The 16,491-nt window shown below is 38.7% G+C and overlaps 1 protein-coding gene across 1 annotated transcript; it reads left to right on the top strand.

The window, feature by feature from the left end:
* The first annotated feature begins 692 nt into the window (after window positions 1-692).
* On the top strand, window positions 693-14,626 carry LOC111341969 (tumor necrosis factor receptor superfamily member 16). The gene is made up of 7 exons (XM_022949015.2): window positions 693-1,021; window positions 7,723-7,881; window positions 9,362-9,607; window positions 9,810-9,972; window positions 10,289-10,486; window positions 11,077-11,265; window positions 11,609-14,626. The coding sequence occupies exons 1-7, from the start codon at window positions 1,004-1,006 to the stop codon at window positions 11,884-11,886; spliced, it is 1,251 nt and encodes a 416-aa protein (XP_022804750.2). The 5' UTR covers window positions 693-1,003; the 3' UTR covers window positions 11,887-14,626.
* Window positions 14,627-16,491: the final 1,865 nt, after the last annotated feature.

Raw genomic sequence — 16,491 nt, 5'->3', positions numbered from 1 at the left:
CACATTTTATTCAGCTCGCGAGGTAGTGTGGAGGTAAAGGGAAAGCTTAACATTTCAGAGTAATTTTGTATCATGGTTTAAGCGAAAGGACCCTGAAGCGCAATGTAGTACATGTACAATATCCGCCATTCGTACTCAATTTTCCGGTTTGTCACGCAAAATCTGTTTTTTATTCATCGTGGGCGACGATTGATAAATAGCAGAAGTCTATGACGAGAAAAGCCGTGGGAAAAGCAACTCGTTACTTCAAGGAAGTTTCAAGCTGAACATCGACCCGATAAAACAACAGACTCTATTAGTAAAGCTTATAAACAGTGAAATATCATGTGCGCTCTAAATGGTTCAGACAATAACCCAAACAAAACTTTTCATATGTTGATTAATTAGTTTTGAAAGCACCGATTTCTGTTAAAAATAAGTCACGTCTCACATCTTAATCTTTGGCAGGCTGGAAACCAAAACCCTTCAGCGCTAAAATAATGATTAAATGCCATTTAAGAATGTAAAATTCCCAAGGAATTTTGTTTTTCAGTTAAAGTGAAATGCAAATTACAGTTTCCGCCATGCTGAACTCCCTTGGGGAGTTTTTACGTCTCGCGCGTCACACAAGTACACGTTTCCACCAATCAGAAGCGAGAATTGCGGATGTGCCCGTACCTGTCCTGTCAAAACAGGGTTCTTTTATTCGGAAAGCATCTTTCCATAACGGCTTCATCTTGTTGTAGTGAACATGATTTTTGCCTCATAATGTTGCTATCGGGCTTGCATGTAGCCCGTATTTTCCATCTTTCATTGTGTTACGGAGCGCTTTGTGTCTGTTTAATTTGGACAAATTTAGGTGGGATTTATTGACATCTCATAAAGCATGTGTATTGCTATACTGGATCTCGTTATTGGTTAATTAATCTTTGACCAATCAAGCATCACACGACGAGAACGTGTTCCTCTCGGCGGTCGAGACTCGAGAGCGTGGAAAAGTTTGGTTTGGTTGTTTGACTCGGAAATGAAGAAACATCTTTTGGTAAGTTACATATTGAATGTTTTACCTTACCATTAAAATGCAGATTACCTTTGTTGTTTGCTTATAATTTACCAAAGAAATGCAAAATTTCCACCGAATATGCGAAAGCTTCTTGCGCTAAAAAGTGCAATGTGATTTGTAAGTGGAAATGCACGTTGTTCACGGAAGAATGTAAGAGAATTTTAAGTGACTTTTACCACCTATTGTTGCCAAATTGTCTTACAAAATCGAACCTATAAACCCACGCAATCTGAGATTTTAGAGAACTAATTTCAGGGTCACGCGAACAAGTAATATACAAGCTGTATCGTTGACGGAATTAACAACACATGCACGGGATTCAATATTGTTGTTGTAAACTTGTCTTTCAACCAGTGTCGGATATTGGTCAGCCGGAAAAAATATACATTAAAATAAATAAATTCCGTTCCTTTTTTGGACTCAAAAGAAATACCCTTTTGCTGTTTGATGAAAATATTCACCTGGGTGAAACTGTTTTTTCGATGGAATCTATTTTACAGGAGAAAAATTTCATTAGTCAGCAATTTTGAGAGAGGCTGTTAATTCGATTCCCTCGGAGACTCGACAGAGCACTTTGTAAATTGAAAACATCGCAGATAAACCTTTTCTTATTGTCTTTACTGTGGTAAATAAAAAATTTGTGTTTTTGAGGTAATTATAATGTATTCGTGACGTGCTGTGCTATGTGGTGTGTAAAGTTTCGCTTTACACTGAAGCTACGCGAATAGATCAAATAGATCTACCCTTGTTAAGAAATGTTATTAATTAAAATAGATTATTACAAATGCAAAGGATGGTTTATCAATTTTTTTTGTACGGTTCTCCATCAAATTTTAGGGATACATTCTGTACCGAATTATATGCGTGCTACTTTCTGCGAGAGATCGGAAGAAAGTTTTTCTTAACCATCCGCACATACGTGTTCATTCGTTTATTTTCAAAAATGGCCTCGAAATTGTAATAACGGCGAATTACTCATAAATTCAGATCCAGATTATCAGCTTCGCTTAGAGAGAGGACAGACGATAAATCAGTCCTTTAGAAACTTAAAATACCTTTTATCAGATAGATGCCCCAAGTAAATAATACCAGTGTCATCTGGTGTAATGCGTTTGGTTAAGTGCTGTCTTTATTTAAGAAATATCGCTTTGATTTTAATCCATCGAAGGTCAGAGCTGTTCGAACGCTTCGCAAACAATTTTCTATGATTGCATCAGAAATCGTTTAACTATTTGCTAATGATTTAACAAAAGAGGTAACTCGACATTGAAAAAAAACAATTATTTTGCCCCGCTGTTGCTTCTCGGTTGGATAGTAATACAAAAATTTTCGACTTGTTCGAACGCATTTGTCGCTATTTTCAATGACAACAACATCTCCAACGCCATATTTTCTTTCGTTTCATTCGTTTGATGAGCAATCGTTGGATTAGTAGCTTTGCATTATGCAGATTTGCTCTAGTCATTTTAGAGAATCCTAAAAACAAACCCCCAGTTAACTTGCAGGCAGGCTTTCAAAATTGAAAAAAATTGTGCGGTTTGTCAACAATTTTTCTAAAGTTATGTAAAAAGAACGTTGGAGAGTGAAGTTTTTACCTGCACGAAGCACTTCAGTGCTTAAAGTGATACACGAATAGTTCAATTTTGCAGGTAATATTTCGTAATCAATAGCAGTTGCCCTGAATAGTATTGCCCTGGAAAATAAAAGAATTTCGTTCCTTGTTTCCGGATTTGTTTGCAAGGAAAACAAGCGTAACAGTTTAACTTTGAGTAATTATTTGGATGGCAAATTAATTTTCTCCGAATATTTTGTAAGTGATGTCAAATTTCACTAAGTCAGTTTCGAAATGTGTCGATTGCATAAGAGTTTTCATGAACTTTAGAAGTAATCGTTATTTCATTTCCTCAGAAACTAGACGTTGAAACAGGTTGAATTTAAAAATATTTTGATTTCATCTAAACTTTACAGTCACGAATGGATCCTGACAACAATTTTTCTCCCAATTCCTATTTGAGAATGAAACTCTGTCCTCGTTTTACGCAAACTTTGCCGTTGCGAAAATATCTTAATTTCATTTTTGGCGTTTAATATTTTGTCTTAACCTTGCATTGACAGTTACATAGATCATAAATGCATTGACAAACAGGCCTATAGTGTATTTTTGAACTTTAAACTTTTAAATTATCATATGTATGTCTGTATAAATTCTAGAGCAGCTTCAAGTTGTTTGTACTTAGCTATCCTGTTTTTTCACACCATCTCGGTACACAGTCTTAATTGGCATAAGGACTCGGTTCTTTGAGCGAAGAAGAACTTGACTGACAAAGCCTTAAAGAGTGTTTTTATTTTATTTTATTTGATTCGGTTCCTTTTATGCCAAAAGCTGCAATTTGGTTTATGTAGAAGTAGCAGTTTCTATAATATTTTTCCTGAATTTACATTCATTGCTGCGAGTGACTGCGCTCTAATGGGTAAAAAAGAAAACTAGACCGTTTAATAAACACGAACTCATTTTCTTTTTCTCTCTCTCTCTCTCTCTCTCTCTCTCTCTCTTTTTTTTTCTTTTTTTTTTTTTTTTTTATAAACGTGTTCTATCATTTCGTTTAAGAACTGAAAATTGAGATATGAATTTCTCTTGATGAGTGGGAAGTATTTGTTACATCAGCTATCCCCGTGGATGCCAAAACGATGTTTTATTTATTTATTTTTTTTAATTTCATTAAAGCTTTATTTTGCTGAAATACTACTTTATTGTCAAAATCTAAGAAAACTGTTTCGTTGGAGACAGAATGTTTTTTCTCGTAAAACACCGTTTCATGAACACTGGTCGCATGACAGCGAATCCAAGATGTACCTGCATAAGGATTTTGTTTGCTAGAGACCACAAAACACTCGCAGCCAACCATTTAAAAACTGTTTCACCGACTTCTGCTTATCCGGCCTGCCCTAGTTTTCTAAAAAGGATGTTGGGAAAAATTAATTCGTTTTACCGTGTCACTATTTCGTTTGAAAATTAGATGAATTCTGATTTTCTAATCAAAGTTTCGGACTCTTTAAAAATCGCAAACAACAGCTTGGAACTGCCAATGGCTGAAATCCCTCGTTGTGAGTGAAATTCAGCATTGACATTCTAATCGAGGTAGGCATTAGAAGATTACGGCACATTTACGAGGACAACTTTGGACTTAGAAATTTAAATCCAGGACAGGAACATTATGTAAGCTTCGTATTGTATTTAAAACCTAAACATACTTTATTTTTTAATATTTCACTTTATAATTTAAGATTCAGTGGACGAACATGTCAAGTTTATAGTTTGAAACTTGAATATTCGATCAGTGGTGTCAGAGTATTACGAAACATTTTTCGTTGTTATTTGAAACATCACGGTGGAGCAATGGAGAAAACGTCTGATTATTCGTTTGCAGGAAAGACTCGTATATTTAGACGTTCATTCTTAATCGTTATCCTATATTTTCTGGGATGTACATGTACTTGAGCTAATTTCTACAATTTTGAAGTCATTTAGAAGTCAATATTTTGTGAAAGTTGCAATTTTTAACTAGCCCGAGCAAATCTTCTGAGTCGCGCACACAGATTTGTTTACTTAAGACCGATTCGGAAACATTTATTATCCACCATTGTTTTATCATTGTTTTCTTTTTTTAGGTACACATGTAAACATTGTGTTCCTGTTTTAAGACTTTTAAGTGTTTGTTTTCATTAGAAATAAGTTGAGGCAAATAATTTATGATCAGAAGAAACTAACGAAGTTTTATGAACTACATATAGCATTCAGAATTTTTTTCGCGAATCTGTTTAAGTTCATCATTGCTGGTGGTTAAGTTTTTGGAAAGAAATTAAAACAAAAATTAAAAGAAGATAAAAAGTCAAGGGCTAGAGGAAAATTCGCGAAAATTTTGTGCCAAATCATGCAAAGAAGTGCAGCACTATTTTTAAATCTAATTCTAACTTGCAGCCTTCTAGAATCAGGGAGGTTTCATTTGAAGAGAACTTTCCGCCTTCCTCGTGTCTCTGAACAAGTAATTTTGTACTGTGATAATCTACTGGTAAGATAAACTACTTTTGAAGACAAAAATGTCTTAATTGTAGCAATAAACTTAAGCGCTTCTTTGCTTTCGTTTAAATTTTTCAGCCGTCACGCGTCACAGAGAACTGAACCGTGCTATTTAAGGGTCCTTAAGCCTTTATAACAACATGTATACCGCAAACAACCACAATAATTCATTTCCTTTAGGTGGTTACGTTTCGCTAAATTTAGTATTAGATCGCAGTTGTAGAGATATATTTAGATAGATTTGTTTAATAATATCAGATCTCTATGTCCATTCAAAGGAGAAAAAGGGCAGCTTGCCAGATCTCTTCTCCGCCACTATTGTTCTTCGCGTCAAATGTATATTTCCCGATTACGTTTACGCTTTTTATTTCTGTATTATTTGGTAAAACCAGTCAGGCTTTCTTGGCGAGTTTATCTCGATGAAATTCAGTTTTTTTTTGTGAGTTTTTTTACCTTAACATGAAAGATTTAACTTAAATACGCGGGTGTAGTTTTTGTGTCCAACTTGTCTTAAGTAATGCTATACAAGAATTTGCATGCCCCAGCCTATTGCATAATTAACTTTTTCTTGGTTGGAGTTAATCTTGCATTCGCAATGGAAAACATGAGTCGCCGATTAAGAGAAACTAACCTTGGTTTTCACCTCCTTGCAGTAAGTATAAATGTTAAAGTTTTCTCATTTTCAGTATATGATTTTTTTCTCTGCTACGTTTCTTCGATTTCAACCTGCGACTGAGAGTCTCTCTCGTTACTCGTTACACGTTACTCGTTACACGTGTTCTCGTTATTTGTGAGGCGAAAGACGGACTTGTAGATTCTTAAACAATCGTTGATTTTTTAAAAATATGTCTGAAGAAAGCTTGTTTCATGTGCCACAAAACTGAAACAACGAAGAAATCAAAATCTCCCGCGAGGGCACAAATTAGAAACACTTTATGTTTTGCGCTCTTGAGCTGTAGAAAACTGAGCTCCATGAAGTTCGATATGAGGTATGTACATGGCAGTCTTCCCATATCTTGTGGCACAAAAAATTGGACTTAACACTATAGCATTAGTAACGACTTAATTAGAAATCTGTCACAGCCTCTAGAGGTATTACAAGAAGTAGCTTTTAATCTCAATGCTATTCATCCTCTCTAAGGCTAAAACTCTCTTCGATTCTTTTATAAAGCTGGATGTGGATTGTCTTGATCTTGAGGCTAATGTAAGCTGCATTTCTTAAAAGTAATATATCAAACATTACCAAGAGTAGCGGACGGATTTAAGGGGACAACAATTTTCATTCCATGAAGAGATGAAAGGCTTTTTCGAATTAACTAAGGGGGGAGGAATTTTAAAATTTGTGCGCAGAACAGTAATTGACCTCTGCGACCACATAATGTCTTGCTTCGTACTAAATTAGTCAAGTTAAAGTATTGAATTAGTTAAATATATTTTGCGTCAGTGACGTCGCTTTTTCTCTCGATCCGGGATGGAACTTGTCTCGATGGAACTTGTAATGGTGTACATTTCAAAAGACAAATCGCAAAAAAAATTTAAGTTAATTTTTTTTTATTTCTTATGGAGGTGCAGTACAAAGCATGGCAAATTTTTCCCCAGGTTAAATCAAAATCGTCCGACCCTTTATCCTCAGAAGTGATTAACTTGTAACTTCTCCATACAATATCCATACATTATCCAGCGAATGGGTAATGAGAATACTCACAGTTATCAATGAGAAGTTGTTTTCTTGATCTAACAATAAATTAGCATAAGTGATGTACAAGGAAATGTGTAGCAGCTACAAAGGAGAATTAACAGTCAGATCTTGGTAGTTACAGGGTTAAGAACACGACTTGAATCAAAGAGAAATGGCGTCGTCTCGTCACTAACTTGACACAAAGGAAACTATTCGGAGTCTCTCCGCGAGAAATCGAATCTCATACCTTTGAATCACGCTATCTGATGCTCAACCACTGAGCTATAGTGATGAGCCAAGTCATCTTTATAACGAAAACATTTTTTTCGCTACACGAAGACTTGTTATCGGGGAAGGTGTACACCCTAACTTTGTTTGGCCAGCATTTATCCAATTATTCAATAGCCACGTTTACACTTAACTCAAGCTAAGGTTGAGTGTCTGTTAACCCAACCCCCCCCCCTTCCCAACTTGGGAGGTGCTTTTGACACTCACGTACCCACACGTGACAAAAGCCCTGCATGTTCTTAGGATCATTCAGCGAAAGCAATCCAGGCCATCCAGTGTCAAGTTCAGTAGTGTAAGAAATCGAATTAGTTTTCCAAAGACTTGTCTAACTTCAGGGTTTAACTTTAACCATACGATCATTACCACCTGATCATGCAACGACTACCACGTGATCATAGTCCACCACAATGTGATCACGTGCTCTTTTTTATTCGGAGCCACTTAGAAAGAATATGATGGGGACGTCACTGCTTCCAAATACATCACTGTATCTTAGCCGTTGTTCAGCAAATCTGTAGGAGGCTGGCTTGACCGCGAGGAGGGGGGTGGGGTGGGGGTGTGTTACTTCTCGTGCGCTCGCTTCAAGTTTTTCTTATCGTAAAAATTTGTAGTAATTTTTCGTTTCCTTTTCTATAGATTATTTTCACTTTCTCTGTTCTCCTGGTGTATGCGTTAGACTGCCCTGACAATATGTACAAGAGCGGTCCACTCTGCTGCAAGTTCTGTCCGGTAGGAACTTATATGGTCAAGAACTGCAACGTGAGCAAAGGAAATTCTTTTTGTAAACCATGCCCGGTAAGTGTGCTTAATTTTTTTTGTTTGTTACAGAGGAAAATTTTACGGAATTGTAAATTTTGACCGATATTACTTTGCGTTATCTACCTTTAGCTGAGATCGGAAACAATAAGAACTCTCAGACTGTTTCTGTTGTTCTTTCCGGCGTAGTAGTCTAGATGCCCGCCAACAATTTTAACTTGACTGTTGAACTTTACCCATGTTACTCAGCGTCATTTTGTTAAAAGGGGAGGGAGGGTGGGGGCGGAGAGGGACTAGGATTGTTGTACGTAGCGTCTGTCCTGGGAAGTCTTTTATAGATCTCTCCAGGTATTTTTGTAACAACATGAATGTATAAAATCCTACCACAATTGTTGGCGTCTTGTGGGTCATAATAGCTTCAGCTAAGTATTGTTAGCACATAAATGTTCACCTAGCTTCTCTGTGTTGGCACATGAACGATGACTTCCGCCTTGAGGGTAAAGGAACAAATGACTTCCGGTTTTCTATGGTATGATAGACATTTATTGTCTGATCCTGAGGGAAACAATTTTATTTTGTCCGAGAGTCTCTGTTTCACGTGTACTCGCGCCAAAAACTACGTATCAAGAAAAAAACAAATCAAACAGTTATGGTGGAGTAAAAAACTATTTTTAGGGTTATCAACTCTTTGCCGACGGAATTCGTTTACCCAATATTTAACAATCATTCGTCCAATAATCCCCGAGACGAAGTCGAAGGGATTATTCGACAACATTCACCGAGCCTAAGGCGAATAATTGTTTTAGTATAACTTCTGAGCTGAACAACAGAGAAATTTCTGAAAATCATAACATTTTAGTAACAGTTATTAACATTTTATTATAACATTTTATATAAACCGCGTGAAGCGCTTTATATAGCGTCATATAAGGAACTGCTCGACCAATCACATTGCTGGAAACTCTTTGCTCAGTTCTGAAATTATACTAATATGATGTAAATACATAAATTATATAAGACGCGCGCTGTGATTGGTCAATTCAATGTCTACTATTTTCCCATGGGTGTATGCTGCTGGCGTACGCAAAGATTGTTTTTTTTTTGTGTTATAAAACATATGGTAATCGCCACAGCGTTCACTATCGATTTATGAATGTTCTTGTGAGGTTTACTAAGCATTTAAGTTGCTAGAGTTGTGCTCGCTCGCCTATCGCCTCGTGCGACTCTTACGCTTCTTTCGTGCCTAGCAAACCTCCTGCGTGTATTAATAACTGAATAGTGTACACTGTGGTGTTTAACATTTGTTAATTTCATCGCAGCAAATTGACGAGGTCATTGTCCCTTGGACGATTTTGATGAAACTGCATTCCTCATTAGAGCGAGAAAAGTAGTTTTTAAGAAGCCACTAGCGCGATTTTACGTTTAAAATCACTTTTTTGTACAAACAAGGAAACCAAATCTTATCTTCATGGAAAGAAAAATAGACAAGGTTATTTATTTCTTGTCCGTCAATTCTCAGAGTGAGACATTCATGGATAAAGTAAATAACAACACCAAGTGCAAGCAGTGTCTAAAATGCCCGCCTTCCCAGACGGCCATGCGGCAGTGCAAGCCAACTCACGATAGGGAATGTGGATGCCCCTCCGGAATGTACCATGATCAGGCAGTTTTGATTTGCATGGAGTGTCTTAAGTGTGACATCGGTCACGGGGTTGTGTCACCCTGCACAAACATAAGTAACACGGAATGTCAGCCCTGTCGAGAGGTACGTGTAACAAGACTCAACAGTTAGTCGTTATGAAAACAGTTCAGTTTGTTGCCCGAGGCGGAGGTCAACATCCACAGGTACCAGTGTATTGTTACCCTCCTACGTCATTGCCCGCTCAGAGATTTTGAGTCCCCCCCCCCACCCCCCTTGCGATGAATAATGTCTTTCTAATTTGTTTTCCTTTTATGTAACCATCCAGGGAACATTTTCTGATCGCGTTAGTCTTGAGCAGGAATGTTTGAATTGCTCACAGTGTGGCCCAGGTACAGTGATTGAGGAAAAATGCACAATAGCAAGAGACACAGTCTGCCAGAGAGCGAACGAATCGCGAATTTCTACTGTTTCCCAAGCTGTCCCTCCGGGTATGTTTATATACGCGTCACGAAAATTACTATGAGAAATTTAAATTGTCTCTATCTAATGCCTACGCACCCACCCCACCCCTAACACAACATTAACCCTAACCTGTTATTAATTGACTGTTACTGGATAAGGAAGGGGTTGAATGCAGCTGCTCAAATACTGCGTTTAATTTTATGCCATATCATCACTCCTTTACTGACCTAGCTTGTTCACGGCGGTCATGATATCCAGTATGTAACCAATATCCAGCTATCTTGACCTCACGTATGGTCAATAACGCAGATACATATTTACGCTTTATTTCAATCACTACAGTCTCTCGAGCACCTTTCATGCCAACCAATGCTGGAAGTTCATTAACCCCTGTTGAGAAGGTAACACCCAACTACAAAACGTATATCATCATTGGCATCATTGTCGCTTTATTGCTCCTCGTTCTTTTTGCTGTGGTATTTTACCGTTACTGGAGGAAACAGAATCGGCCAGAAAGAAACCAGGCAGATGACCCTCCAGGTAAGAAAATAGTTTGTCTTCTTTCGCTTGTACTTGTTGTCTGATTATCTGGTTATTTTCATCGACACCTCCACATCTTACGCCTGAAGAGGAGATCGAACGCTATCAAAAGCGATAGAATGTCCCGATGTCGTCGAAACTTTGGTTTAATTTTTGTTATTGGCCGTGAGGATGACCAATCGCTTTGCGAAACCATGCAAAAACGATGCAATCCCTTGTAGTTTTCGCCACTACGAAAGATAACTCTGTATGAATTCGAGTCGCAAGAAAATGCAGCGAAAACTGATAACAACGAGTAGTTTTATTGAAGAATGCTAAAGGATGAAAAGTTCGTTAATTCTGGCTTGAAGTTTACCGATAAAAGCCGCTGGCCCGCTTATTTGCGTGCCCTGCGCGAACTTTGTTAAATAATTCGCGTTATCCAAGATAGAACAGAAAAGAAAAAGTTTGACAGCCAACAGTCTTCAATACTAAACTAACTAACGCTACATGTTAAATAAAATGGCTCTCTTCTTTTTCTATGGTTTTTATCCGCGAAGGGACTAGAGGAGACACAATGCTTGACAAATTCGCTGTTGTTGTTGTTTTAGAAATGGAGGAAACCAAATATGACTTCGTGCCGCCGATTTCATCAGAGACACCAGCTCACGCGCGATCCTCGCACGGACTTCGAGGAAGGCGGACGACTAACTCCTCCAGACCAAATAGTCACCACCGAGATTCTGACTCTCAGGGTAGCAGTGGCTCTTTACAGGGGGTCAGCGTAAGCAACGGTAAAAGTAAGTATGCCTTAAATGGAAAAGAGTTCGGTCTGTATGTAACATAATACTTGACGAGTCAGAGGAAGCGCGCTTGGTCGCGTGACACTTTCCCAACAATTGATACTGCATGTGGTATGACATTTAAACCTGATATTTTTGGATAAATTATTTTTCCCTAATTCATAATTATTTTATATCCAAAACCTGTTACTATTCAGCATTCCCTTCCCCTCCCCCTGAAGGCTGAACTCTATGCAGACCTACGACCTCTCCCCTGGCCTCCCGTTTCTACTGGCAAAAAAGTACGTAATGCTAAACTAAGAACGCCATGAAGATAACATTTTTGATTGCCCTACCACAGGTAAAACGTTAGTTCGGGACCTTCCGGTAAATGTGTCTATCGAACTTGGAAATTTGTTGAACCCCAAGTCGAGTAAAAACTGGGTGACACTAGCGGGGTACCTCGACTTTACCACGATTGAGATAAAAAACTTTGAACTGAATCCAAGTGAGGCAACACAGAGTATACTTTACCAGTGGGGACAAAAAGATGGTTCCACTGTGGATTTCCTTATCAACGTATTGAAGAAAATGAAGAGGGATGACTGTGTCCAAGTTCTTAAGCCGTGGGATAATTAAATGAAGCAAAAAGAACTGAGATGGCGTGCGAGGAGAAAAGGCGTTTTTCACAGGAGGTCGGAAGGTGGTGCTCTCGATCTTAACTAACAAGATGGAGAAGAAGGAGAACTTCAGTTGGATATTTTAACAGAACGAAGTTTCTTGGATCTGAAAGGAAGGTTATTAATTTGTTTGTTTCGTTTGTGCTGTAATTAAGGTAGCCAAAGGTTTCAGTTACTGTTCCCATAAGCACTTGCGGGTGGTGTAGTTGGCGGCTGTGGGCGAAAAGGGATCGCTAAGCGAAACCGAAACACGAGAGTGTCCTCGCACACTAAACAGAGGGGTAAAATGTCTCGACGCCGATTTACACTGACCAACTTTGTCAAGAGTGACAAGCTTAAGACAGGTCTGCGACACGAATTGTTTAGTATAAATCGAACCTGCAACTCGCCAACGACTGTGGCATACGTCAAAAAAATGTCGTAGGATTTTAGAACTTGTTGCAAAAAAAAAAAAAAATCGTAACCGAAATCGTTGAAAATAACGTATTATGTGTTCACTGAGCAAGGGTAGTCGTGCACTTGTAAATGGTCTCAAGACGTGTGCCATGCCTGTTGCAAGCTTGTCGCATGCGTCAAAGTTTTAAGAAGAAAAAAAGAGCACCAGTTGCAACTGCTGTTGCATTTTCTGCTGTTCATTAACCCTTTCATTCCCAAGATCTCATTCGTAAGTCTACTTACTGTCTGCCATACAATTCTTGTGATTTTCGTTTAAAGAATTTGTTTTCGGATCAGCTCATAATTGAAAATTTTCTTTATTCTCATCATTTGTCTGCATGATAATGTATTTATATTCGAAGGAGAATTCCGTCTTGATCACGCATGGGAGTTAAAGGGTTAATTCGGCAGGTTCATCATCACATCAATCGCAGTTGTTTCATATAAAAGTTTCTCGAGTCGGAAGAGCGCGACTTGACGATCTCGGTTGCCATGTTGTCTTTCCTCGACTCGTCGACGCGGAGAAGTCTGGTAATGAGGGAGACTGTCGCGTTTCACCCAAACACGTTGATTACGTGTTCTATCGAGAAATACCAAACACTTCAATCTAAAAGGGTAAGGAGAGGCATGTGGCGATAATAAGAGGTAAAAATGGCGCCTAGCGCAGAGATGAAATAATGATAGTTTAAATTTAGCAAGACACCCGCTCATCTTTTGCGCGAGTCTTAGATCTGCAGATTTCCGGATGAAGGTCACGGCCGGCAGTAAAAAAATCCTAGAGGAATAATGTTGTAGGATAAATATAGAGTTTAGTTAAAATTGTTAAAGTTCGGATAATTTTCTTGATCAAACTTACGTTTCTTTTCCGTAAGGCGGCACATCAATTCATTTATCGACCCAAATAGTAATCTCGTGCTTTGGATACTTTCTGCGTGTCATGAATGCAGCATAGCTGTCCGTGATAGACTTGGGCACCGGACCATTCGGTCACCTAAGATTCCACTAAAAATACTTTCAGCAGAATGCAAATGTTTTGTCTAGGCGATGATTTGATGTTGAAATGAAACCATAGGAATTTCGTTCTTGGGCTCTTTCTACTCATTGGAGTGAGGTCCTGGGAATGACAAATGCCTACGAAAAGAGAACCGTATGTTTCTTCAAGCAAAATGCTTATGTATATAACATAAATTATATAGTTTTTATTGAAATTGATAATCTAGACTCAATTACACCGTACGCATGCGATTCGCCTTTGAAATATCTTGTCAGTCACTTTAAAACACTAAAATTCGTGTCTCTTTGCAAGGCTCTATAAAACACAGATTTTATTTTGTGCGTCTTACTAACCGAGTTCGAGATACTGTAAGTTGCGGACCAAGTTTTTTTCCGTTCGGATCTATGACCCGATGCAAGCGTGATCAAAGCGCGCGTGCCATAAATCAGAGGGAAAAACGAGGTTCGGCAATAGAAGGCTAAGATTTCACCTCACACAAACTTTTGAATTAAGTGAGCAGTACAGTGAAATACGGCCCGCTAAATTGACCAATCACAGCACAAGTATGAACAAGGAGATATGGTACAATAATTCATGCAATTCTCGATCGCTTATCAGAAGATTAAACAGTGCGGGTCAAAGGAGTTTAGGAGATAGCTAAAGATACTAAATATTGGGGACACAATTTTCAAAAGAGGTTGAACAAGATTTTACTATAATAGCATTCTTTATATATCTGTGGGGGAAGAGGGAGAAGTAGAAATCAGTCATTGCCGACAAAGTATAAAGGCGGGACTGTAGAAAGGTGACGGCCAATGACAGGGGGAGATATTAAGAATCGTACAAGGCCTTAGAACGTTATTGTGAAATAACCAAAATCCCCCCCCCCCCACCCCACCCAGGCGATATATAATGACCGGTCAATGAGGATGTCCTCTTTAAAGTGGTAAGAATTGAAATTTAAATTAAAATTGGGAGGAATAAAGACAAAAGATGAATGAAAAAAAATCGTAACGTTATGGAGAGTCAAAAGTTATAGATGTCAAGTTCCGAGGGGCGTTTATTTTTGTACAGCGAATTCGGAGCGTAAGATGTAATTGCATAAAAAAAAGGCGTATGAATATTTTCGGTAGATAGATGAATTTTTTAGTAAGAGAGCTTTGTTTAATGTTTGATTCTTGACTACGAGAAAGACTTTTGAAGAGAGTATCTTTATAATTGATATGACTGTTACTTGAAAGTTTCAGTAAATAAAAGTCCGACAAAATGACACCGAGTATTCTGATTGTAGTTAGAGAGGGACGCAACTTTTTCATTCACACCAGGCACGTGCGCTCTGCATTTCGTTTCCGTTCTCATGTAATGTTGGGTGTATGGGTAAAAATATATGTTCAAGGTAACAATTTACAAATCCTGTATTTACGCTTGGCGGGAAAAGTTCGTGTATTACAAGGTCTGTGTCTCTTTAACATGCGTTTGCATGTCAAGGGTCAATTCCCTGTTAAAGAAATAGCGCCTAGGAATATAATTTCTGACTTTGAAATTAATCATCCCGCCATCGGTGTAACTGTTGCCATTTGTGTCGAGATTCTTTGGCAGATTGAAGTTTTGAATCTTTCAATAACGTCAGTTGCCTCCTAAGAACGAATTCGTCACGGAGGAGTGTCGCGCAGGCCCGTCAAACTTTGTAACCTTCGAAGGAACCGCAACAGACAGTGAATCCCCATTACAATCCACGTATATTCACGCTATCTCGCTGCCACCAAAGAAGTTCATTCGAACGCGTCAAGATGCAAGTGAATCAAATTTTAATCGACCACAACGACGCAACGCAATAAGAGTTCGCTCACCGCCTGCGCTTGGGCTGCCTGTGTTTTTTACCATTAATTTAGTTAATAAAACCACGGGCGACCCAAGCGTACTGTGTGATTTTGAGGTCTAAAGTTTATTAACGGCAATACCTACGATCAAATTTTGAGCGTAAGTGTGGGCCGTTAAAGGGGAAATCATAAAAAAAATAATCAAAAATAAAAAAGGATAATAAAAGCGATGAATAAAACGTGTGAAGTCTCCTTACCATTTTTCCGTAGCTGCTTTGTTTCCAACGGTCGTTTTAACACTGTTTTGGCGACTTCCTCTGTAACGCGTGCGGTGTTACCAGTCACTGTATAAAAGCAAAAATTATTTAAAAAATTAAGAAAACATTAAAAAGGATAATAAAAGCGAGGAATATTTCGTATGAAGTCTCCTTGCCTTTCATCCGTTGTTGCTTAATCGTTTACGATCCTTTTTAACGCTGTTTTGGCGACTTTCTTTGTAACGCGTGTGGTGCTACCGATCAACTGTATATTGAAAAACTCAAGGCTGGAAACTTCAATCGGTCCCGAAATACAACCGTCGCCACTCAAAGGTTGATAAATTCAACAAAAGTCGACCGATCTCCTCAAATGTTCATCCGCGAAGCGCATTGCTGATACCTACCCGTTCCAGCGGCACAAGTTTCCAAATTCCGCTGCATTGATCCGAGAGCCGCTCCGTTTTACCACCCATTCTGGCTAAATCGCTTTCTTTGTAGGTACTCGCAATCCTTTTGCCCTTACTACGAGATTCAAATATCGGAGCGCATCTGACCAAATAAAGACTCTCCAGGGGATCAATAGGAGGGTTGTCACCTTTGCCCTATTGTCAAACAACACCGTCTGGGGAGTAGTACGTGTAATTCGACCGGATTAAAGCTGTTAACGGCCCACGCTTACGCTTAAAATAATCGATATTAATATGTTAGGTATTACTGTTAATGAACTTTAAACCCCAAAATCATACACAGTACGCTTGGGCCGCCTATGGTATAAATTCGCCAGGCGAGCGCTAACCCTTCATCAGTATATATACGCCTTTCTATAAACTTGACTTCCACTTAAGGGTGTATCAAGGGTTGGGCGTCTGTGTGTGTGTGTGGAGGGGGAGGAGGGGCGAAAGCAAGACATCGGAGGGAAAATGTGCACCCCCCTCTTGTAAACTTGACCTTACACAAGGGTACATGAAGTGAGGAGGGAGCTAAGGAGAGTTTTGAGCCCCTCTTTCTAAGATTGCCCTCCCCTCCCCAGGTGCATGATAGGGAAAGGGGGGTTACTC

Source organism: Stylophora pistillata, chromosome 7, assembly GCF_964205215.1.
Source record: "Stylophora pistillata chromosome 7, jaStyPist1.2, whole genome shotgun sequence".
NCBI classification, from domain to species: Eukaryota; Metazoa; Cnidaria; class Anthozoa; order Scleractinia; family Pocilloporidae; genus Stylophora; species Stylophora pistillata.
This window is presented reverse-complemented; position numbering and strand designations above follow the sequence as displayed.

Bases quoted from the DNA above. Each gene is read 5' to 3' on its own strand.
- LOC111341969 (XM_022949015.2), top strand. The intron at 9,608-9,809 runs GTACGTGTAACA...GTAACCATCCAG, and splicing joins AATGTCAGCCCTGTCGAGAG to GGAACATTTTCTGATCGCGT. The intron at 11,266-11,608 runs GTAAGTATGCCT...GCCCTACCACAG, and splicing joins CAGCGTAAGCAACGGTAAAA to GTAAAACGTTAGTTCGGGAC.